The 24,427-nt window shown below is 38.5% G+C and overlaps 1 protein-coding gene across 4 annotated transcripts in view; it reads left to right on the top strand.

Moving 5' to 3' along the window:
- The window catches only part of carmil2 (capping protein regulator and myosin 1 linker 2), a 42,153-nt gene extending 18,334 nt beyond the window's left edge, over nt 1-23,819 (top strand). The window contains exons 31-40 of one of the 4 annotated variants that reach the window (XM_077248791.1): nt 2,711-3,093; nt 15,683-15,786; nt 15,967-16,744; nt 17,293-17,397; nt 17,798-17,834; nt 18,463-18,531; nt 18,942-19,289; nt 21,944-22,051; nt 23,241-23,336; nt 23,454-23,819. In XM_077248791.1, the coding sequence (XP_077104906.1) occupies nt 2,711-3,093; nt 15,683-15,786; nt 15,967-16,744; nt 17,293-17,397; nt 17,798-17,834; nt 18,463-18,531; nt 18,942-19,289; nt 21,944-22,051; nt 23,241-23,336; nt 23,454-23,659 (2,234 nt within the window). In that variant the 3' untranslated portion in view covers nt 23,660-23,819. Of the gene's footprint in view, nt 1-2,710; nt 3,094-15,682; nt 15,787-15,966; nt 16,745-17,292; nt 17,398-17,797; nt 17,835-18,462; nt 18,532-18,941; nt 19,290-21,943; nt 22,052-23,240; nt 23,346-23,453 lie in introns of all 4 variants that reach the window. The other 3 variants (XM_077248789.1, XM_077248793.1, XM_077248792.1) reach the window with 3 other exon arrangements.
- The last annotated feature ends 608 nt before the right edge of the window (nt 23,820-24,427 follow it).

The following is a 24,427-nucleotide window of genomic DNA, read 5'->3' as shown; positions in this document are numbered from 1 at the left end:
TATATATAATCAGCTGTGTAACACACTGCTGGCAGCAGCTAACTGGAGCATAGCCCTGTTACTCTCACACCACTGAGCCCCTCAGACGAGAGGGGGGCCACCCGCTTACAACCATGACACAACCCCTCCCCCAGTCCCACACCCTTCTCTTCCTCTGCTCTTTTGTGTATACCTGTCCTCTGTTTCTCATTCCAGTCACATTTCACCCCAAGATAAATCGGTATAAGAAATTATAATTTGCTTAAAGAAAACGAAGCCTGTTGTTTTTATTATCATTATTGTAATCCAAAAACCTAATTTATGCATTTGCTTTTTTTTTTTAAGAAATGAATGCTAAAGAAATTGATCAAAAGTGACAGGCACAAGACATTTGTTTCAAAAGATTTCTTTTTCAAATAAATACTGTTCTTTTAAACTTTTATATTCATTAAATAATCCTGAAAATAAATTCCACAAAAATGTTAAGCAACACTACTGTTTCCACATTAATAATAAGAGCAGCAAATCAGCATTTTAGAATGATTTCTGGAGGATCATGTGACACTAAAGACTGGAGTAATGATGTAGGTATAAATAGTTAAATATTTTGTAACAGAAAATATTTTAAATTGCAATTATATTTCAAAATGTTTCTTGTTTTTGTTTGGATATATATATATATATATATATATATATATATATATATATATATATATATATATATATATATATATATATATATATATATATATATATATATATATGTATTTCAGTGATTGTTATTGTAGGGCTGGGCGATATGGCCTAAAAAAAAAATCCCCGATTTTTTCACAAAGAATCCGATTTACGATTTAAATCGATTTTTTTTCTCTCCCTACTTAAAATCAATCTGCAGATGACAAAGAAATTGTTCAAAACAAGTTTTAACTTTATTTTGTTTTAATATTCCCTTATGGGATTTGATCTGGATTTAATTACAATCAGAAACAACAAGCCAAAAAGACAAGAGGACAGGCCCTGTCTTTGAAAACATTGAAAATGTAACAAAATAAAATGGGTGGATTGGAATTGGGGATGTGTAAAAAAAAAAAAACTTGCATCACAATAAGTGTGTTGTGATTGTCAAATTATTTGGTAACTAAACAATTTTATTAAGTTAATTGGCACAATGACTGGTATGCTAGTGTTTTTATTATTGCTTAACACAAATTTCACAATTTAAATTCAATTCTTGTGAATTGATTCTGATCTTGATTCAATATAAATTCGTTTGGATAAATATTAGGTATGGTAGATACGTTAATGTGTTGTTAATTGTTCTCAAAAAAAAATTCACCTAATGCTGTAAACAGAGAGCCCTGTCAGCTGGTATTATTAAAGGTTAAAACTAACTCAAATTAAATATAATGCGTTTTTTATAATAACAACGTTATACTATTTTAATGATATAGGTAAAAATACAATGAATGTGTAATATAGTTATCATATTTAGCAAAATACTCCTCTCTATAGCAATTATTTTAAGTCCACATGCGTGCTATGGGTCATTAAAAGGGATTCCTGAGGTAAATGTAACGTTACGTGACATATGTTGTTCTCCAGCTGTTTTATGGACATCTTTCCGCGGTTGAAAAACACTGATCGATCGATTTTATTACATCTCGGTAAGTTGGCAGTAAAGATTAACAGATGTTCGGTTCACGTGCCGCTTGAACTGAGATCTGCCAGCGTTCTCTCACGTCACATTTACAAGCGCCAAAACGGTGTTTATTGTTTGAATTTCGTAATAAAATTGACAGAATCTGAGAGCTGAGAATCTGTTTCATATCGATAGTAACCTGCTCTGTCTTGTCTGTCGGTGTCAGTGTCCTCTTGGCTTCGCGATTTTTCTCTGCGCGAGAAAATTGATGTGTGGCGTGCGAGCGTGTAAAAAATGACAAAATTGCGTCTCACAGTGAACTCGTGAGAGTTGGCGGCCCTGCAGATTCAGCTTGTAAATGTTTTCGGCGGGTGTGCCTCTGCGGGTGTGCCTCTTGCCATGTTGTTTGTGTATCTCTATCATGGCAAGCGCTGAGCCCGGTCAGAACTACGGGAACCCAGAGGGGAGCGTCGGCGGTTGTTAAAGAGAAAACCGATTTTCATTCAAAAAAATCGGCGTAAACTACACATTCGAGTTAATCGATAAAATCGATTTATCGCCCAGCCCTATGTTATTGTGATACAGTAAAAATATTACAGTAATGAGAATAATGAAGAATTGGAAAACATAATACAGTAAAAATTTGTGTTGGAAATGCTTAATTGTCATGATAAATCATGTCAGTGTGCAAGAATCTGTAATCCTCTTCATTTAGACATGATTTCCTATATTCAAACTGTAATTCTAAATAAATACTGTATTTTTACTGGTTATTGATTTTGCGATAAAAGATGACATGAAGATATTTTCTAGACATGTTTTTGGGAGATTCCCCGGCAGCCTGCATCTGTCATGTGAATATCCTGAACCCTTCGTGATATCCAGCTTTATCTTCCCCCTTGCTTTTTCCTGCCTTTTTCGCTGATCTTTTATGCTCCCTCTCGTATCCTCTACTGCATATCTGCAACTCCATCGCTCCATCTCGATCTATTTCTTCCTCTCTATGTAGATACATCATACAAGCTTCAGTCTCACCCCTCCCTCGTTATCTCCCTCTGTTGTCCCTTATTTCCTCCCTCTCTCTCTCTGCAGGTTTGTTAGATGTGGAAGGGGAACAGCAGGCGCGTGCGGCCACACATCCCCAGCAGGAGGTAGAGGAGAGAGGAGGGGGAGGGCCTCAGGTCTCCAGGGTAGGAACGGAGGAGAGGAGGCGGGCCCTGTCGTTGTCGTTGGTGACGGGTCTGTCAGTCACCGCGGCAGGCCAGCTGAAGCCAGGAAGCTCCTCCTACTCGGGGAGAGAGGCTGATGCTGCTGCTGCTGCTGCCGCTCTTAGCAACAGAGAGCCCCGGCGCTTGCAGCCTGCACCTCCTCAGCCCCCTATGGACCTGCCCATCGAAGGCCACACACTGAGGCACTACACCCGCTCCAGGCCCAGACCCAACCGCCGGAACACACAGCCTCCCAGCAAGCCGCAGGTAAGACGGGAGGGTCGGGAACCGAGAAGAAAGGAGCATGGGAAGGGTATTGAGAGGCTGAGATGGGGACGCTGCTGGTGGAGAGAGAGGGGGAGGGAGACTGCTTTCTAACGGCACTGCTCAGGTTGATTCGTCCGCAGACACCCAGCTCCTCCAGGCTCTCTCTCACACCGTCACCTCAACCCCATCTCCTCATTTTTTCAATTTCTCTCGCTCACGATATGCGACGAGAGATGCTCAGGGAGAGGTTGCTGCTGTGGTGGGTTGAGATTTTTTGGGTGTGTATCCTCCACTGCCATTTTCAGGCAGTGTGTGTGCTGTCGTGCTTGTGAAGCTCAGCTGGGCGGTGTGTGTATGCTGTCAGAAAGGGGCACAGTCTCTGTCCAGCAATGATTATTGCCGTTTGAGCATGGTGTGTGACTGCTGTAGCATCTCAATTATTAATGTTCCCAGATCAAAGAGGGTTTCTCCCTTTCTTTTCGCACCCTCTCTGTCATCAGGGACGGAGGATCCATCTATTCGTGGCATTCCCAGGGTGTGGGATCAAAATCTGTTTATTCGATTGTACAGATTCATTCACCTGGGCATTGTCTAAAGGAGAAACTGATTGCGTGTTTTAATGAGATGTAATATTTAGGTTGGCGTGTGACAGTCGATGTATTTCTGCCGCTGATGCTGCAACAACTGTGGTTGCACTGGCACACTGCGATTCTGTTGAGTCCATCCCGCCTTTCCTGTTGAGTCAAGGCTAATGTGAGATATAATATCTTCATTGCGGTGTCTTCATTACGTGAGTGTGAGATGGACAGAAAAGAAAAGAAAGGCAGAGGATGTATTTTTCCATATCTCTGTGTCCACTTGTACATCCTGTGAATGGCCATTTGGTAAAAGGTTGCCATAGTGACGGGTTTTACGGTGTTCTCAATTGTAGCTGCTCACACACACATGCCTTTACACTGTTGTGTGTCTAATGTGCTCCTATGGCATGTGGCCTGTTTATTGATGCCGCCATTGTGAGGTGTGATGTGTGTGTCTTTTATGCTGTGATAAAGTTGCTACTGTCCCCTCACATTGTGATTGTGGCAAATCTGTGTGGTCGTCAGTCAGGTATTATATAATCACTGGTATTTTGGAAACTACCCTATCAAGTCATTTGAGCCACATTTTATCTCTTTTTGGCATTAATTGAATTTAGTTTTATTGCAAACAATTTGTTATGATGGTGCCATGTTACAGTGATGGTGTCAGATAGTAATGCCACAATGTACAGTGCCTTACAAAAAATACCATGGTACCATGATATATACACTGCCGCTCAAAATGTTGGGGTCAGTAATATTGTGAAATATTAGTCCTATTTAAAATAAATGCTTTCTATTTTAATATATTTTAAAATGTAATTTATTCCTATAATGGGAAAGCTAATATTAGCCATTACTCCAGTCTTCAGTGTCTCATGATCCTTCAGAAATCAATCTTATACTGTATACTGATTTGGCACTCAACATTTTCCATTTTTATTATCCATGTTGTGCTGCTTAATATTTTTTGGCAACTGTGATACATTTCAAGAATCTTTGATCAATAGAAAGTTCAAAAGAACCACATTTATTTAAAAATAGAGATCTTATAATTCTTACAAATAATACTTATGATGTTTATAACTTATAATGCTACTTAGTATCCCAGGGTATGTCAAAAATACTTTGATAGTACAGTCACTGTAGTGACCACAAAAATTGTGATAAAATCATAGGTTTTTGATACCATCTACATATGATTACCACCTTTATTTACCATAGTACCCCATGGTATGATGTATTACCATCATAATGGTGTCCATATAAACATTGGTAATGTACTGTGAAATGTGGATCACCATATTCTTTTACCCAGGTTGTGTCTGAGAATACCTCAGTAGTACCATCACATTGTCCACAAAAAATCATGGTAATATCATGGTATTTGTATCTTACATCTGCTGTCATTTAAATTTGTAAAAATCTTTTATGTGCTTACTTTAGTGTAGTTAGGTGTGTTTGGTAAATTATAGGATCATCTATACAGTCATTTGGTTGCCATTTTTATATACTATACTGTTACATTATGTCATCGTCTCAAGAGACCTTTAGCTGTTTCTGTGTTGTCATGATGACTGGCTTGTGTAAGTGTAATGCTGAATGTCATGACTGCCTGTTGGTGAGTACCAGTCACTATGGACAGTTTTTAAGAGTGTGTATTTTCACACAGTTAAGCCATCACATCAAGAACAATTATTATAATAACGAAAATATAACTATATTAGCGTCCACACCAACGCATGATAATGTTCTTTTTATTGTATGCTGCAGTTCTGTCGTCTGACACTTTAAATGCTAGCACTCTTTAAAGCAGTTTGGATTCTGATTGGTTGTTAATATTTTTATCGTTTAGCAGATGGAACAAAACGTTCTGAAAGTTATTACAAAGAGACCAATCCTCTGTGCCGTTATAGTTATAGACTCTGATATTTGTTTGAAATGTAGAACATTTTTAAACTGATATCGTTATCATTATAGTTATCATTCTTGATGTGAACGGGCCTTTACCCTGGTTTACACTGTGTAATTGTGTGTGTGTGAGGTCATTTCTTCAGAACACTCTCTGGAGAGTTTGCCGCCACTTTTATCACAGACATGAGCAACGAGGAATGAAAACACTCCTGTCATTCTCTCTGATCACCTGAATGAATATGTGTGTTATATGTGTATTCCTGTCAGTATGATCTGTTGGCAAGGGTGTGTGTCCATATTGTGTGATGGCCGGTCATACTCCTTGGCTGGTGAAAACCCAATGACAGGTGGTGCCTCAGGGAGAAGCTCATGTGACTGGAGAAGAGATGATGCTCTGATGGTCCAGTATATCTGTGTGTATGTGCTTTTTTTCCTGTATGACCCTGCAGTGCTGTCAGCAGTGGGGGACAACCAGACCGTGTGATGTGGGGTGTCTTTATGGTACCGCCTACTCACTGGTCTCAAGTAAAGACGACACACCCAAAAAAATTTATCCAGGGCTCTGTGAGTTTTAGCAATGTCCCTGTATTCTCGCTGCTCCTGCCTTTATGATGGCTGCAGAAGCATTTCTTTTATTACCTCTGCAGTTTTACACGCATACACGCAAACCGTGTATTCTACAAAATTATGTCTGGTCACAAAATGGTTGATTAGCTAACACAAAATGAAATTACCATGAAAATTAGATTGTCTTTATGGAAGCTTGTTTCCACCACTGAATAAAGAATAATAATAAAAAAGGTGGTTGTGAAATTTTATCTAACAATTCCGATTTTTTTTCCTCAAAATTGCATGCTATAAACTCGCAAAGTATATCAAAATTCTGTGAAAAGAAATCAGAATTGTGAGATATAAACTCGCAATTGCGAGAAAGTCAAAATTGCGAGTTTAAAACGTTTGGAATATTGTTTCTGACACGAAATAAAAAAGGCAATTGTGACTTTTAATCTTACAATTCTGACTTTGTTTCTCACAATTGCAACTTTATATCACGCAATTCTGACTTTATAACTTGCAATAGCGAGTTTAAATCATGCAATTCTGAGAAAAAAGTCATAATTGTGAAATGTAAATTTGCAATTGTGAGTCCAAAAGTCACAATTGCCTTTTTTATTTTTTATTCCATACATCTTCAAGCTTCCATACATCTTCAACTCGTCTTCAAATCTTAAAGGGGTCATAACATGAGAAATCTAATTTGCCTAAATCTCTGGACCTTTGGATCTTTGGCGTTGTACCATTAAAACATCCTGCATGTTTCATATCTTAAAATGTCCTTCTTATTATATACAAAGCATTTATTTAATCAAGCTCCAAAAACGCCTCGTTTTGATATCGCTTGATCCATGATGTCACGCGTGTTAACACATCTGCATAAGACTGCCTCCAGAGCAAGACATCGACAAATAGTTTTGCATCGCATTATAGGCCCCACCTACTGGCCTTCAGTTGCTTAATGGCTGACATTTGCCTACACTAGATGTGAACTTCGCGTCAAAAGAACACATTATAAAAACTGACGCTGTCTACACTGGATACAGTATACAGATGCGTGTTCAGTTTCTGACATACTCCTCGCACTTGAGTCTATCGACAACAGGACAAACGGAAAAGTGAAAGAACGTAACGATTTAACAATGCTTTTGTCTGTAAATCTTTGTCTGTAAAAAGAGTGTTTTAAATGAATAATGTTTTCAAAACACTCACTCGCATGCAATAGCGCTTGGGCGTTGATACGGTTTCCTATGCAATGACATTAGCCAAATATAACAGTGGCTGTTTACTGACCAGCCTTAAAGGACCCACGGCTTAAAAATAGATAATTTCAGACAGAGGGTCAGAATGAGGGTTAAAATAGTTTTTCCCGAATAATATATATATATATAGACACACAGGTGTGCCTTAGGCTGGCCACAATAAAAGTATTAGATCTTTGAGTTCAGCTCGTGAAAAATGGGGGCAAAAACAAGTGTTGTGTTTATAATATTTATTTATTTTTTGTGTAAAAAACTTTATTAACAAGTGAACCTCAAGGAAAATATGGCCCCTTTAAAATGTCTGTGTCCCACTTTGAAATGCTGATGGTTTTGTCTCAAAACTGTCTTGACAACCTCAACTGTATTTAACTATGTGGTGAGAATCGTTACATTATACCAAATAAATAGATTAAGATCCACAAATAAATGTAAAGAGTTTCACAAAAAATTATAAAACTCACAAATAAATATATGACATTTGCAAATAAAAAAATATTTATTTACAAATGTGTTTTATGCCACAAACACAACTCTGCCTGGCATTTATTTGTGAATCGCTTTCTGTGCATTTGTAAATCCCCTCACGCATTTGTGGATTTTGGAACGCTTCTAGCATCGACGTGCAGATAAATCCACAAATAAGTGGACTCCACCCACCGTTTACTCAAGCCAATCAGATAACGGCCACATTTAGCTGACCAATCGTAGCTCATTCTCGCTACAACCAATCACATTAGGCTTTACAATCAGAGTGGTCTTGCCCTGAAATAACTTTGCTCATTCATCTGCATTGGCTCAAATAGGAAGTGGCTAAGGCCAGAGAATGTCTAATAAGGGGAGAATTGGCACTGTCTGGTTACTTCCGGTTTCTGGATGGGCTACAGTAACACGTCTCTGTCCATCCGGGGCGCTCGCAGGCGAGTGCAGAATGAATGTGAGTCTATGGGGTTTCACCCCCAGAAATCCACTTTTCTCAGGATGTAATTTTTTGTCAAGTAATTTGAAAGTTGCATTCAAAAGGGGGGGGGACTAAGATAATACACTCAGCTGAAAATTGCATTTTTAAGTTCACTTATCTGTTCTAAAAATCCGTTAAAAAATGTGATGACGTCACATAATAGCAGAATGCTAGCGTGTTCCGGCCAACAACGACCCAACCTGTATGAAATCGAAAGGACATAAGTACTCGTTCATTCGACTTTTGGTCTATAATCTATATTGAACTTGCGGAATCAATAATAAAATCTACGTTGATTCAACGGCAAGCAGGAGAAAGGGATACATTTAGCCGTCTAACTCCATAGACTCCCATTCATTCTGCACTCGCCCGCGATCACCTCCAGTGGAATTCTAATGGAACTGCAACCAAGATGATATACAACGGGGCCAAGACTCTCCATAGACGGACTCTGCTAAGGGCCATAATATTGCTTCAGTAAAAATATGTAAAAAATTTGGACTTCGTTAGAGTTAGACCATTAGACTGCGTATCAAGCCAAGGCACATTTTTATGAACCTTTGAAAATGCCAGAGAAACAGCACTAACGTTATGGGAACAACGTGCCATGGAAGCGTCACGTTATTCATGATAAAACAGAAAAGCATCAATACGTTGCTGACTAATGAATAACCGGATTCAACCTTGTGATAAATACGCAAGTTTGTGTTATTTAGGAGAAATTACTGTCACAACAGCTGTTCCCACTTCTTGAGTCCGGTGTAGAGAGGGTGTTATATGATGCTCGGGATCTGTGATGATCATAATTTGTGTGTAATCCTGAGTTAATAATAAAGAATAACAAATATAAATAAGCCTTAAAGGGGTGGTAAAACACGATTTCACTTTTCTAACTTTAGCTAGTGTGTAATGTTGCTGTTTGAGCATAAACAACATCTGCAAAGTTATAACGCTCAAAGTTCAAAGCAAAGGCAGATATTTGCTTTTAAAGAAATCAATTTCTACAGCAAACGGCCGGTAGGGACTACACGGCATTCCTCCAGGGTTGCTGACATCACTAACCCCACTAAACCCCTATTCCGAGAATACTAAATAAGGGGGGCGAGGCCATTTTATATTGCTTTGGAGATGAGTTGTTGTGGTATAGGAGTGTTGTTGCCGCCGCAATGTCTTCGAAACACTGTTATTTTCACCCGGATTGCAGGTCCACTTTGTTCAGCCTTCCTAGGGACGGGGGAGTTAGGGATCAATGGTTAAAATGTATTTTTAACTTGGTCCCTCATAATTATTACCCAAATCTCGCTCTCTGTGCTGCACATTTTACGGAGGAAAGCTTCCACAATCTTGCTCAATGCAGGATTCGCACAACGGCTTGTCCTGAAAAATGGAGACAACTTTACAGCCCACAACCTGTAAGTATGATTTATTTTTCGTTGATGTGTTTTTCTGTAATAGTTCGTATTGTTAATTGTACGTTGTAGCAAGGAAGTAAAGCCAAATGACAACGCTGTTTGGCTCTGCAAACCAGCTTGTTAAATGCTCATTCATACTTAACGTTATCTGACAAACACCTAAAGTTACAAACTTTTTTTAATCTCAAGAGCGAACTTGGACTTAGTGTACATTATTCTTTGATTAGAGCTTTTATGTATTGTTTATCTACATGCTTGTTTATCTACAGGCATGCTAAACATGGTTCTGTTTTTGATTTTGCTACTATAACGTTAGAAAAGCTAATGTTTAGTGTTCATATGGGGTTAATGTTAATAGTTCTTGCGACAGATATTTGGCTACAATCGTTCTAAAAATACAAAAAGTAACCGTGCCATACAGTCAGTAACGATCACTATAGATCCGCGGCCTTTACTCAAAAAAATCCCTATGAGGACTGTAGTATAATTTGTTAGAACGATTATATGAAATTCTTGTTTATGAAGCTTATTTTTTGTAATACTATTATTGCGCCCCGTGTCTAGGGGAAATCGGAAAACCTTTAAGAGGCCTAATAAATAACGTTGGGTTGTGGTATGGAATCCCAGCAACGAATCACTCCGGTCGATAATCAAACAAATTGCACAAAATTAAGCAGAAAAGATAATACATTTATTTAAGAGATAACAAGTGTAATAAAGAGCATCTCTTGCATCTCTTCAGGGTGTCCCAAAGGCCAAAATAACAAACAGAACAAATATAAAAAGAAAAGAGGGGAGAACAAGTAACCTAACCCAATATGAAAAGAAAATACATTTAGCTTACCTAACTCCCTACCAAAGAAACAGAGCTCAAACGAGTTTCAAAATAAATAAGGCAGGACACCCCTACGCTCCACATTTGTTAAGGATGTGTTGTTAGACATAAGGAAGATGGGTTCAGATGTTACACCAAGATGCACGTTCTCTTAAACTAATTTAACATAAACAATTTGATCATCGGCCGGAGGAGGGATTCCGGAGCTCTCAACCCGAGTACGACCGAACCAACAATGAGCTCCCAGACGAGTGCCAGCAGCGTCCTTATAAAGACCACGCCCCGACTGGACAACCAATGGCGTTCGTACACCCCAATCATTGGGCAACCTATTAGAAATCAGACGAACAAACAAAAAAGAGAGAGAGAAGAGGCACAGAGCAATAGAGAAAACAATAAGCTACATAAACACTGGTCGTATTAACTATAATAATTAGTACAATTATATAACAACCTAAAAAGTAATGAGACAACAAAAAAAAAAAACCTTTCTGAAACGTCGTTTAACAGCCGTTCTTGAACAGGTTCTGCTCGATCATCTTAACTAATATTCTCTGGGTCCGATTGGTTTTATTGACGCCATTGTTTATAATACACCAAAGCACAAACTACCGGTAAAGGTAAGGGGCGTGACGTTTCCGAAAAACGTGCACTAGGCGGTTAGCGAATCACAACACACTGGGCCAGCTAACCAATCTGAGCCCATTGCGTATTTTGGAGGCACTGGCTTCATAGAACCCGGAAACCATCAGACCGTTTTTACAAGGAGGGACAGAGCAGTGTAGAATAAAGGTAAAATATATGAAAAATAATTCAATTTTTTAAAAACGAAGCATGAACACATTTTACAGTGCACCCCACAAACACAATCAAGCCTTCGAAAAAATGTCTTTTACCACCCCTTTAAACTCCAACAATCTTTTGAAAATGGGGCGTTTTAACCACACAAACAGCTAATTTGAACGAAGTGCCCGTTACAGCTCATTTCAGGGGTGTAAATATCGGCAAAATTAATCAGATCCAGTTCTCGCCCCAAGTGTAAAGCCTAACGTGATTGGTTGTAGCGAGAACGTGCTACGATTATGCTACAATATGGCCATTATCTGATTGGCTTAGGTAAACAGTGGGTGGAGTCCACTTATTTGTGGATTTATCTGCACGTAGACGCTAAAAGTGTTTCAAAATCCACCGATGCGTGAGGGGATTTACAAATGCACAGGAACCGATTCACAAATGCGTGAGGGTATTTACAAATGCACAGAAAGCGGTTCACAAATAAATGCCAGGCAGAGTTGTGTTTGTGGCATAAAACACATTTGTAAATAAATATTTTTTTATTTGCAAATCTCATTTTATTAATTTGTGAGTTTTATAATTTTTTTGTGAAACTCTTAACATTTATTTTTGGATCTTAATCTATTTATTTGTGAATTTGATATATTTTTGTGAATCTCTTTACATTTATTTGTGGATCCTAATCTATTTATTTGGAATAATGCAACAATTCTCACCCCATATTATACCATTTAAAAATGATCAAATAATAATTTCATGATTATTTGATCATTTTAAAAGCACTTTCAATTCATTAGGTAAGTTTACAATGCCAAATTTTCGTCAATCTGAATGAATCCAAGCCGATTTCTGATTCTGAAAAGTATGTTTATATGAACCATAAACTTTGCAATCCAATTCACATTTTCATGTGCATTTATGTATTCTGAACAAAATTTCAGCACATGTGCAGTGCCCAGTCATCATGTTCAGAACTGGAGAAAGCCACTGCTGTAATGGCTTGATGACATACCTAAAAGGAAAGCTGACAAATATGTCCGTTGACTGCACTCATCAAGCTTAACCATTCAACACTGTTATACAATGTAACAAGGATCAGACTTTAATTTATGGGACAGTAACTAAAATAATATTTGGTAACCCTGTTTAACCATTTTTGTTTTAAAAAAAAAGATATATTTATTTTGTATTTTATTGTATATTAATGTTTATTCAATATTTATTGCCATAAAAATAAATACCCCCCCCAAACCCACACACACACACAATAGTGTTTAAAATGTTGCAATCTTAAAATTTTGGTAAAAGGCTTATAAAATCTTATTATTCATACGTCTTTAGGCCCTAATTTGTACCCTATTTGTGAAAAGTGCTTATCATGTTGGATTTAATCACTTCCATAGAGCTTGTAGCTTTGCCACCAGGAAAACCTAGACAAAGTCTGTGGAATTTTGGGATCACTGTCTCAACCTGACATCTTTAGACTGGCCTCTTCCAGCTTACACCATAACGCTGATCTCAGTAGAGGTAAAGAGACATTACGTTCACTCCATTTCTCTGTATCTCTCCTTGTTTCCACTGAAATTTAAAGGGGAACCATCAACGAAAATCTGACGCTGTGTATACGAAGTCATGAGTCATGACATGTGAGCTGGACTGATCTTTGATCAGTGTGTCAGCATCCTACTGCTACACTGATCCGGGAACAGATTCTTCAGAACCGAACGTGTCACTTTTACAAGACTAGACTAAGACCAGCTTAACTCGTCAGGTATTAACATGATCTAGTTTCATGTAGAAAACTGTTTTCATTTTAAAATTATTGCTAGTGGAATTAATTACTACTGATATATACAGTCTGTTTATGAAATGAGTGAATTGTTTGGCTGTATGTGGAAAAATATGAACCCTGAATCTTGTTTAGGCATTAACAAACTCAGCAGGCCATGTAAACCACACAAAATCTTTGTTTTCTGTTTTTGTTATATAATTAAACCTGAGCTGTATGGTTGCACTGTTCATGCAGTGTGTTTTGAAGGAGAAAATTATCGTGTGTTATTAAGATATGTGGGAAACACCTCTCCTTGTGCCGCCTCACACAACGTGCGCCTGCTCTCCTCCTCTTTTTGAAGATGGAGTGATGAGTGTTTTGCCTTCTCATTGGTCGAGAGGTGCTAAATGCTTTATAATCCATTTCTCATGTGGTGTGCGGTGCCTCATTTGCATATGGTTGCTATAGAGCTGCAGTGGTCTCTCCCTCCTCTCTCTCTCTCTCTCTCTCTCTCTCTCTCTCTCTCTCTCTCTCTCTCTCTCTCTCTCCAGATTTCCTTCTTTCTTTCTCTTCCTGCAGAACCCAAACTGCCCGAAGGGCTCGCAGTCTGTGCAGCAGCAGGAAACAGGCAAAACATAGACCGAGCGCACCCTGTGCTTTTGTGTGCATACTGTAAGCTACTGATCTGGCACAGTTAAAAAGTCAACATGCAATCAATATTGACCCAGTTTTCTTTCTTAATTCGCATCTGTGGTCTTAATGTGAGTGAATAATATGTGCATATTATTTAAAAAAAATTACCAGTACTAAAAAATAAAAATAAAAATTTAATCTTTCATGAAAATTGGTCCACCTCTGAAACAACATTACTTTTTGACTGATGTCATTAATCCCTCTTATTCCTCTCCAACCACTTGCATTTTGGAGACTATTTTTCACAATCCAGTTAAATACATCACATTATGGAAAAGAAAAATGAGTTGTGAAACGTGAATGATGTTTAATGTTAAGTTTTCAAAGTGCTACTATATGAATTAAACTCTAGTTCAGTGGTTCTCAACCTTTTTGACTTGAAGCCAAATCAAGTATCAAATTATTATTATTATTTTTGACCATTTTTCAGTGTTAGATTAGAGCTTGGTTATTTCAATATAGTAATGATTTATTATTTTAAATACTTATTGTTCATCTTGAGGCCCCTTTGGAAGTTTGTTGAGGCCTCCGACACCCTGGTTAAGAACTGCTGCTCTCTAGTCTTGTTCATTACTTGAACCTTGTAGAATCATCCCTTATCTTCTATGTTTTCTATCTGACCATTATAAACGATCAGCAGTACGATTTCAGCTTACAGGCAACATATTGTTAAAATAAAAGATTAATGATTGCCATCATGAAAATCAATTTGCTCATTTATCACAATCACAATGTAGTGTTATGTCATTAAAACTCTTGTTTACAAACTATCAGGACTGGCAGATCTTGCAACAATAAACCTCAATGTTTGCGGCTATTGTGTTATTACTGTGGCTTCATTACAGATAAACCAGTCACCACTGATGAGCACTCATACGCTCATTTAAGTGTGTGTGTGATGAGGCTGTATCTGAGGGGTGTAATTATATTAGGTGGGGGGGAGGGGGCAGGGCAGACAGAAAAATCGAGGCAGGGTTTGGTTCTCTCTTGGGACACTAGAACAGATTTGCCTAAAGACAAATCCATTGCAGACAGAAAACCTTCTAACTTATAACACAGTCTAAATCATCCCATGTTTAATGAGTAAATGAGAGTTACTGTTTAAAAAAAACACTAGAGTTTATAGCTTAGAAGTGCATTAAAGTTTGCCCTATGAACTTTTTTTAATTTTATTTTTTACACATTTCCTATGCAACATTTCTATCAACATTAACCCTAACACTAAAATCAAAGGTCACTGATTACTTGATGTTGCAGTAGTAGTTTTTATCTGTTACCGCTTTTAACTGTTTCTATAAAGTCTGGTTCATTCTGCAGCTTATTCTGGCTAAAGGCCTGTTCACACCAACACGAATATTCAGAATGTGTTTCACTCACTTGTCTCGGAGAAGAAAGGAAGTCAAACAGTATTTACATTCATTTTTTGTATTCACTTTGGTGCAAACTTTGTCAAATCTAGCATTGATTTTTTCCCCCTAATGTCAACTGAGTACTTCATAGACACCATTTTGTTTCTTTGCAAACTGACATGGATATTGTGCACCCCATATTCCTGCAAGTTGGCTAGCTCTCAGGTAGTCTGGTATTTTCACAAGTGCTTAGAAGTTTTGTGTGTATCAAATGCTCGGTAAATGTTTGTGGGCAATCTGTGGGTGTGTTGTCTGAGAGTCATGTCTTGTGTAAATCAGGTTAATCTTTTCATTCCATTAGGCTAAAATACAGTTTTTTCCCATTCGAATAAAACGTAGTAGATTTTAATTGGGTGAATGACCTTTTGTTTGTGTTTCTTTGTATGTGTGCCTTTGTATGTGTGTAGGAGCAGGCCGCTGAAAGCGAGAATGAGGCCAATGAGAACATGGGGAGGGTTGATGAAGGTGTAGAAGAGTTCTTCACCAAAAAAATCATCGCTGATGACCCCCTGTGAGTACACAACATATACAAAAACACTCAAGTATGCAAAACAATGTTAATACACAGATATGTTTCATAGAACTGGAATTAATGACGGCAAATGATTAAAACATGATCTCTAACAAAAAAATATCCTTATCGGTTGTCAAAAGACATTTCCCATCATGCCTCTCCTCTCCTCGTGTTCAGAAAGCACCAGAGGGAGGAGCCCCTCATTAAAGCACAACCTGCAGAGCCCGCGTGTGTCACAACTGTCCCTCCTACCACCTCCACTACAATCCCCATCCCCACCACAGCCCCCTCCAAAAACATTAAGAAGAAGTTTGGTGACTTTTTCGCCTTTAAGAAAGTCCGTGCAGGTCGAGGGGCCAAGGGTGACGGTGGTCCAGAGGGCAAGGCCAAAAAGACTTCAATAGCTGATCTCATCCGACCACTCCGAGAGGCAGCACGTGCAGAGAAAGAGCGAGAAAAGGAAAGGGAAAGAGAAAAAGAGAGGGAACGAGAGAAGGAGAAGGAGAGGGACAAAGAGAAACTGGATGAGGAAAATGTAGTCAAGGCGGCCACAACCACGGCCACCCCCACCATCCTCACCATCTCAGATTCCACAACAACTGCACCAATTAATGAGGACAAAATGTCACCCAGAGCTCCTTCACCTGCCCCCACACCTTCACTGATCCCACCTGCATCCACTTCCATACCTCCTGCCTCATCCCCATGCAAAACTGAAGAGGCCCCAATACTGTCCCCTGCTGCACCTCCTACTCCCACCAAAACCCCCAGCCCGGTCCCAGGTGTGTCACCCTCAGAGCGGGAGAAGAGCCGGACCCTAGAGAAGAGTCGCACCCCAGATGGAGAGCGGAGGCCCAAACCCATCCGTCGCTCTCTCAGAGAGGGCAAATCACAGTCCCTCATCCTGCTCTCAGAGGTCTTGCCAGAGCAGGACAGCACAGCCATGCACGCTAAGGTAATTGAGCTGTGGTTCTGATTAAGTTAGACTAGATGTTAAATGAATGAAGATTACGTTTAAATGTTTAGAGGCCGATTACTTATATTTGGTTATTTATAAATTAAATAGTAGGCTAATAACTGTGTTCGATTGACTGATTTTTAAGTGCATTTTGAGTAAATATTGTGTGAAAAGGTTTCATTTAAGACCTTACAATAAAAGTGCAATAGCAGTACCATGGTACTTTTGGTGTTAGATGATACACATTAAAAAGTCATTTTCTTATCTTTATTTTAGTTTTGTTTTCCAGTAAAATATAAAATAATCAAAAGAAAGCTAAAACCCATTTTACAGTGAGTCAGTTTTAAATATATTGGTCGCTGATGGTTCCTACCCCAAAAGCCCTCTGGATGAGACGGTGCCATCATTTTTAGAGGTTCATATTGACTCTTGTTCTATCTATGGCTGATCTCACGTCCTAAAAAGTTTTCTAAAAAATTGTTATAGACATGTTTCTTGTTCTATTTGTAATGTTCTAAGAATTAAATTTTCGGGTCATTGTGTAGAAACATGCATCGGAGAGCTCATCCAGCTTTGAACAGCGTCTCCATGTTATGCTTCACCGCATGGGAGTCACCAAAACATCTCCTACCGACACCAAACAGAGCCAGGTAAGTGTGGCTATTTCACTGATGCTTCCAATTCACTATCTAGGATGTTAGAAATTTGTCTTTGCTACTTGCATGTTTTTGAGTAATTTATTGTTGTCAAACAAACTTTTTGTGAAAAACAGATACCACTTTGAACTGAATTAATTGAAGAACTCTGTTCTCTTCTCTGAAGACCTTTTAAACTTTATTAATGGTCATAAATAATTTACTGTTATTGGATTTGGTGCTGCATAAATGCCTCATAGCAATCAAAAACACATTTCCCCCTGTATTATACGCTTACTCTGCTAAAACCACATTATAAAAGTAATCACTTGCATGAAAAAAGGTGTGGGTGAATTAGCGATTATACAATTACTTCACTAGGCATCTGATTTAAACCGGTGTTATCCTCTTACAGAGCAAGGATGAGGAGCTGAGGAAAGCCAACTCTGAGGGTAAGACACATTATTTAGCTACAGTATGTAGATCTTGTGCTGGGATGTAAGAAATTGCTGCATTAGTAGTGCTGCGTCAGCACATCTGAGTTTTGACAGTGGTGATCTCAGGGTTTCTGTAATGGGGTTTCAGGTGTGCCTGCTAGAGAGTCACATGATGGTGTGGCATATGTGTCCTTCTAATGTGTTTAGGTCATTCACTGACTGTGAGATGCAAAATATAGTGAAGTTTCTCTTCTTACCTTAATTCATGTTGCAAGTCTATGTTTTCTTTGAAATCCTTTTGATTTATCATACATTTGTGTTAATATATCTATATACCATCCCTGTGTTTGTGTGTGTGTGTGTTTGTGTATATATAGCCAAGTATATATTTTGTAAATCTAGCCAAAGGCCATATGTCTGCACATAATTCTATTATTAATGCAAACAGCAAAATATCCAATTTGAAGGCAGTTTCAATTTCTGCAGGTTCTGCCCTGAAATCGCTTTCCTTAAGCTACTTTCAGTGTATTTGTTCTTATGCATTGGCACAGCTCAGCACGATTTGGTGTTGATGTGAAGCATTTTTGCATGGGTCTGTCAAGCCATTTCCTCTATTATTCAGTACACTTTGCTTGCTTTTTAGGGGCCATACTTGACAAACCCGAGCCTCCGCCTACATTTATGAAACCTCGCACAATGTCCACCTCATCAGGTAAGAAATGAATCACCCAGCTTCAGTAATTTTCATCGTAGTGATGACTGTTAAAGTTGCAATGAAACAGGAGCAGTGACATGTACATTTTTCGTATTTTGATGTACATCGGAATGAAAAAAATGTAGGGCAGGGACATTGTTCTATCCATCAGTTTTTGATTGGATAGAGGCAAATTTAAATGTGAATTTGCAGTCAATTGTGAGAAAGGGTGGAGTTTAAGCAGACTAAATGATTGGAGAAGTCCGGCTTACATAACTAACAAGAAGTCTGTAGTTTTCATCGGAAGATTGACGTATGAAATTTTAATTAAGAATTACAAAAAATAAATTAATGAATTGTTAAAAATAAGGTAACATTCATTTAGTGAATTGATTTCGTGCTGACTTTAAACCTCCTATTTTCTCCAGACACCAGGCGACCAACGCGAGTGACCCAGAGTGTTACAGACTTCCACCGTACAGAAAGGCCGCTACTTCCAGAGCGTCCTATAGGCCCGTTGCCCCCTAAACCGGCCATGAAACCCATTCTACTTCCCGGTAGTGAGGCAGCACGAACAGCCACGGTCACTCCCAAGATCCCCAGTCCTTCTCAGGATGGTCAGGCAGAGGTGTCCGAGACCATCTCTCACTCCCAGCCCGAGGAGGAGCCTCCGACCCCATCTCCCCGCAAAGAGACGCCTCCAGCCCCCTCGCCACGGAGGATTCTCAGCACAGATATCAGAGAGCGTGCAGAGAGAGCACAATCCGTCACTGAAGGTTTGCCTCCCTGTCAGTCTAGTGGGGATGATGCAGCATGCTGGGCTTGGATGGCTAGATTTCATGTAATGTGCGGTTGAAAATTCGTTTTAAGGGTATAGATCACCTAAAACTTAAAATTCTACTTTTTCACCCTCTTAATATTTTCTCACCTTCAAGGTGTCTGTCAAACTCCAACTTATTTTAGAGAGGGCAAGATTATCAGTAAATAGTGACTTCACAAATGACTTGATATGTAGCGCTCAAGTAATGTCGACTACTTTTATGGTATTTCCTGCACCCCTTTTCAGTGTTTTCACTATGGCTAATGAAATTATATATTGTAGTGAATGTGAATTCACTTCCTTTATCAAAAAAAAAAAGAAACAAAAAGTACAATGCAGAAAAATAACAAGAAATGTCTTTTTTATTGAGTTGTCCTCATGGCCTTTATGCAAAAAATAACTATAAAATGTGACAAGTGTTGTCCAGTTCACAAACGAACGACTCTTATCAACCTGGGCCCGTATTCCTAAAGAATCTAAGAATCCTTTTAGAAAACTCTTCATTTAGCTTAAAAACTTTTACGTAGGAGTCTTAGCTTAAGAGTGATTCGGGACCGATCTGAGAGCAACTCTGAGTAAGGAAAAGACAAAAACTTTTATCTTAGTGAGGAGGCGGGGCTGACCCCGTTGCTATGTTTGACACAATCTTTTGAAGACTGTGATTGGTTGGTTGTCCAAGAAGGAAAAAAAGAGTGATTAGGGTCTATTCTAAGCCTTCACTTTGAAATTACATGCGTAATTTTTCCTATTTGACCATTCTCATACACACACACATTATATTTGTGTATATAAATCCTTTTTTTTATTTACCATACTGTTAATTTTCTATAAGGTAATTGATTGGATTAGAATGATAAAAATTGTTCCACTGTCTATTTAAGTGGTGGTTTGAATGTTGGTTTTAATGTAACAAACATGGAATAAAAAACAAGAAAGCTCAACTGGACAGAGGAACAGTGTTTACTGTGAGCCCAGATAGTGGATGAACACAAGGCCATCCTTAAAGGAAAATCAGGCCGGGTGTCACAGCACAGAAGCAGACGTGGGAGCTTATAGCGGTTAATAATAAATTATTTACGGTTCATTCCCCCTCCTTGTGCGGAAGCCTGCTATATTCATAAATGCATTTTTTTGAGCCTGCAATGTGGGAATGTCCAGTGGAAACTAAATGAACTGTGACACAATAAGAGATTCTGGAATACTGTAATTGTTTGTGATCACTGCTTACAGAAGTTTGTGACAGACCCAAATCATCACTGCTGCGTTGATGCATTTTCCCAGCTGCCAAATATCTTAATGTACAGTAGTGATTTCATTTCTGGCACTATGCCATTCCTGCGCTGTGTCGGAGATGTTATTGTGTCTCTAATAAAATCGTCACAAACATGATCCCTGCACGATCTAATCTATAGTGTCTTATTAACTCACTGTCATCTATTGTCTGCAATGCATTTCTTCTCCCTCTTCGTCTTTCTGCCATTTTCTCCTCTGCTAAAAAAACTCTTAAGCCTCCTAAAAGTCCTCGTCCGTGCTCCTAACAATTTTGACTAAGGGTTAAGATGCTTTCTGAATTACTTTTTTCTTAACTAGGATTTTTTCTTTAATTTTAGGAGTAAACGCCCACATTTCTAAGAATTTTCTTAGAATTTTTGTCACTAGGAGCTACTTTTTGCATTAAGATTCTTTAGGAATGCGGGCGCAGTTCTTTTTAGTGAATCAAAAACACTGAGCAACAGGTTAGTCCGGTTCTCAAAACAAATTACTCTTATGAGCCGGTTATTTTAAAGAATGGGTCTCTGGGTCGTTTCTTGGATGGATGGATGGATGGATAGATGATCCTGATGATAGATGTCTTCTATTCTGCTTCTTTCTTTTCACTTTGTTTCATGCATGCACTCACACTCGTCCTTCATGATATCCATCTTTGTCTAAATAAATTTATAATAATAAATTAGGGCCACATAATGACTCAACTAGTGTCTGTTTTCATTCAACACCTCCCTCGATGGCTGATCTTAAAGCTCTCAGAGTCCAAACACAATTCAGTTAGCCCTATCCCATCAGTAATTCAATGCTTGTGAGACTGATGCAGCAAATGGGCCCTGATGAAAATGCATTCATTCTTTTGAGTGTTTGTCCAAAATACTCTTTGTATCTCCAAATGTTATCTTAGTGCAATAACCACATAAGTGAGAATATGAATATTGTGATAATGAGATAAGCTGAACATCCCCTGGCGGTGTCAAGTGTTGCGTACGTGTCAGCATTCTATGGACAGTGAGTAGCCTGTCATTTTATTCTTTATTTTCATTCAAGTTCCACCCTTCCGCCATACATCCTGATGCAGATATTTTTCTCATTTGTGAATCTGTTGTAAACAACCTTTTGATGTTCATAGCTGTGGCGCAGTGACAGCTCCTACGCTCATGACACAAAGGGTCACAGGTTTGAATCCTGACTGTAATGTTCCCCAATTTCTCCCAATCCCACCGTCCTTCCACACTGTCCTGTATAATAAAAGGCATAAAACAGCCCTAAAAGACATTGTGCTGTATTGTGTTCATGTCTTTTATAAGAACGGACACAGTCTGACCGTATTTCCTCTCATAGAGACCCTCCCTATTCCACGGCCCCGCATGAAGCCCTCTCCCCAGCGCCGTGCCGTGTCTGTCCATGAGGATTCACTCCTCCAACACGCCACCATGCTTGACCCTGAGGGTGAGCCTCTGATGTCTCACAACTGTCACTCACAATATGTCACCTTGTGTTTCTGAGCAGCGCTCTGAATGATTCCACACAAGTAATATGAGGGAGACGTTTGAAGAGTAATAATGTAATGCTGCTTTAACTGTCAATGTGACATTGATTACACATTGAAGAAGATACTGTATATTGCTAGTCAGTTGCAGGTGGTATTAGGAGTAATGTGTCAAACAACTTTTTGGAGTCAACTAGCATATATGCTAACACTACCGTTCAAAAGTTTGTTGTGTGTAAGATTTGTTAATGCTTTTGAAAGAAGTCTCTTATTCTCACCAAGGTTGCATTTATTTGATTAAAATGATAGTAAACACTGCATTTTATACAAATTATATAAATTACAATTTATTCCTGTTATGGCAAAGCTGGATTTTCAGCAGCCATTACTCTTCAGTGTCACATGATCCTCTAAAAATCTTTCTAGAATGCTGATTTGGTGCTCAAGAAACATTTAGTTTCAGTTGTGCTGCTTAAAGAAATATTTTACTTTTAAATCAAAATTCTGCAATTATTAACTCACCCTCAAGTTGTTTCAAACCTGTATGAATTTCTTTCTTCTGCTGAACACAAAGGAAGATATTTTGAAGAATGTCGGTAACAGTGACAGTTGATGGACCCCATTAACTTCCACAGCAGGAAAACAAATACTATGGAAGTCAATGGGGTCCATCAACTGTTTGGTTACTGACATTCTTCAAAATATCTTCTTTTTTGTTCAGCAGAAGAAAGAAATTCATACAGGTTTGAAACAAATTGAGGGTGAGTAAATGATGACAGAATTTTCATTTTGAAGTGAACTATTCCTTTAATGTTTGTGGAAACTATAATTTTTCCCCCACGATTCTTTAATGAATAGAAATTTAAAAAAACAGCATTTATTTGAAAAATAGTTATTTTTTAACTTATGGCGATCAATTTAATGCCTCCTTGCTGAAGTATTAATTACTAAAAAATGACTGACCCCAAACTTTTGGATGGAGCTATAGCATGTAGACTAAAAGCCACAAAATGTTTATTTTCATGTGGTCTTTAAAACACAAAACGCATTATTTTTTTGTTTGTAATTGTTTTGTTTTCAATTTTGAAAGCAAGAATTGACTGTATGTCACTTTTCAATGATGGCAGTTGTTATTACGGCCTCTTTCAGAGCTAAAGGCAGCGCTGCCAAGACGGCAGAGGTCACCGGGGGGGAAGCGAGTGAACCCGGGGGAACTGACGCCCTGCTCAGAGGATTTACCTGAGGGTGAGGAAGGTGAGCGGAGGAAGAGATTAACTCCACTCCGACACCATTATATATATACAGTTTGTGCAAAACTTCCATTAGATATCTTACTAATGTGTTCATCATACGCATTCACAGTGAAATCTAGGGAGAAGGAGGTCAGCACTGATCAGACGGACAGCACAACAGTCACAAACAGCAAATCAGAGCAGAGCCCATCCGGGCCCAGCAAGCAAGTGACCAACCAGGAGAGGAGCGAGACAGTCTCAGAGGAGCGCACAACACAGGGAGAAACATCAGACCAAAGAACTGAATCCCCCTCACCTGAGACACACATGGACTGACCCTGCGCAAATCTATTTTCTATGTGTACCTTTGCCTTGCACGCCAGATTATGTACAAAAGAATGAATTATGAACAAATGCGTTTAAAAAAAAAAGAAAGAAGAGTAAATCAATACATATACTTGTTAATAATGATTAAAAAGTGAATTCTGTTGTGTCATTACGAGTCCTGACTTTTTTCATGGATTTATCCCTCTTCCCTTCCTCAACACAGCTTCCATTTGGTGCGAATCAAAGGAGGTTTGGCAATGAAACGTTTGCCGGTGTGATTTGATAAAAACACCTACATTACAACATGTAAAAAGAGAGTAAATCTAAGGGTATGATATATTTTGCAGTAACACCTCTATCTATATGAATTATTGGCACAGAGCTTTTTAGCTCCCTGCATATGTTTGGAAAACATTTATTTAACATGTGTATTACATCACATACTGCAAGTATATTCAAGATTTGATTGTAGAAATGGCTCTAAACCTGATATTGCAATGTAAACCACATTGAAACATTTAGAAGGTCTACAATGGCAAAATAATGAAAGGGACACTAAATCATGCAATAGTCATTTTTGAGATCATAGATGACCCCTTATTTTGGTTTTATATTACAACCAAATATACAAAACATTATGACCAGTCTTAGAGGTGAAGCAAACATCAAAGCTAATCTCCTAACAAGGCCACATATTAAGGTTTGGGTAGAATAGATGGTAACCAAACCATTAGTTCTCATTATAATCTACATGTTGGATGCAGAAGAAATGGGCAG

Source organism: Siphateles boraxobius, unplaced genomic scaffold (assembly GCF_051911475.1).
Source record: "Siphateles boraxobius isolate OS27281-9 unplaced genomic scaffold, OSU_SipBor_1 31, whole genome shotgun sequence".
Classification (NCBI taxonomy): domain Eukaryota; kingdom Metazoa; phylum Chordata; class Actinopteri; order Cypriniformes; family Leuciscidae; genus Siphateles; species Siphateles boraxobius.
Note: the sequence above shows the minus strand (reverse complement) of the source record. Positions and strands in the feature narration are given on the sequence as shown.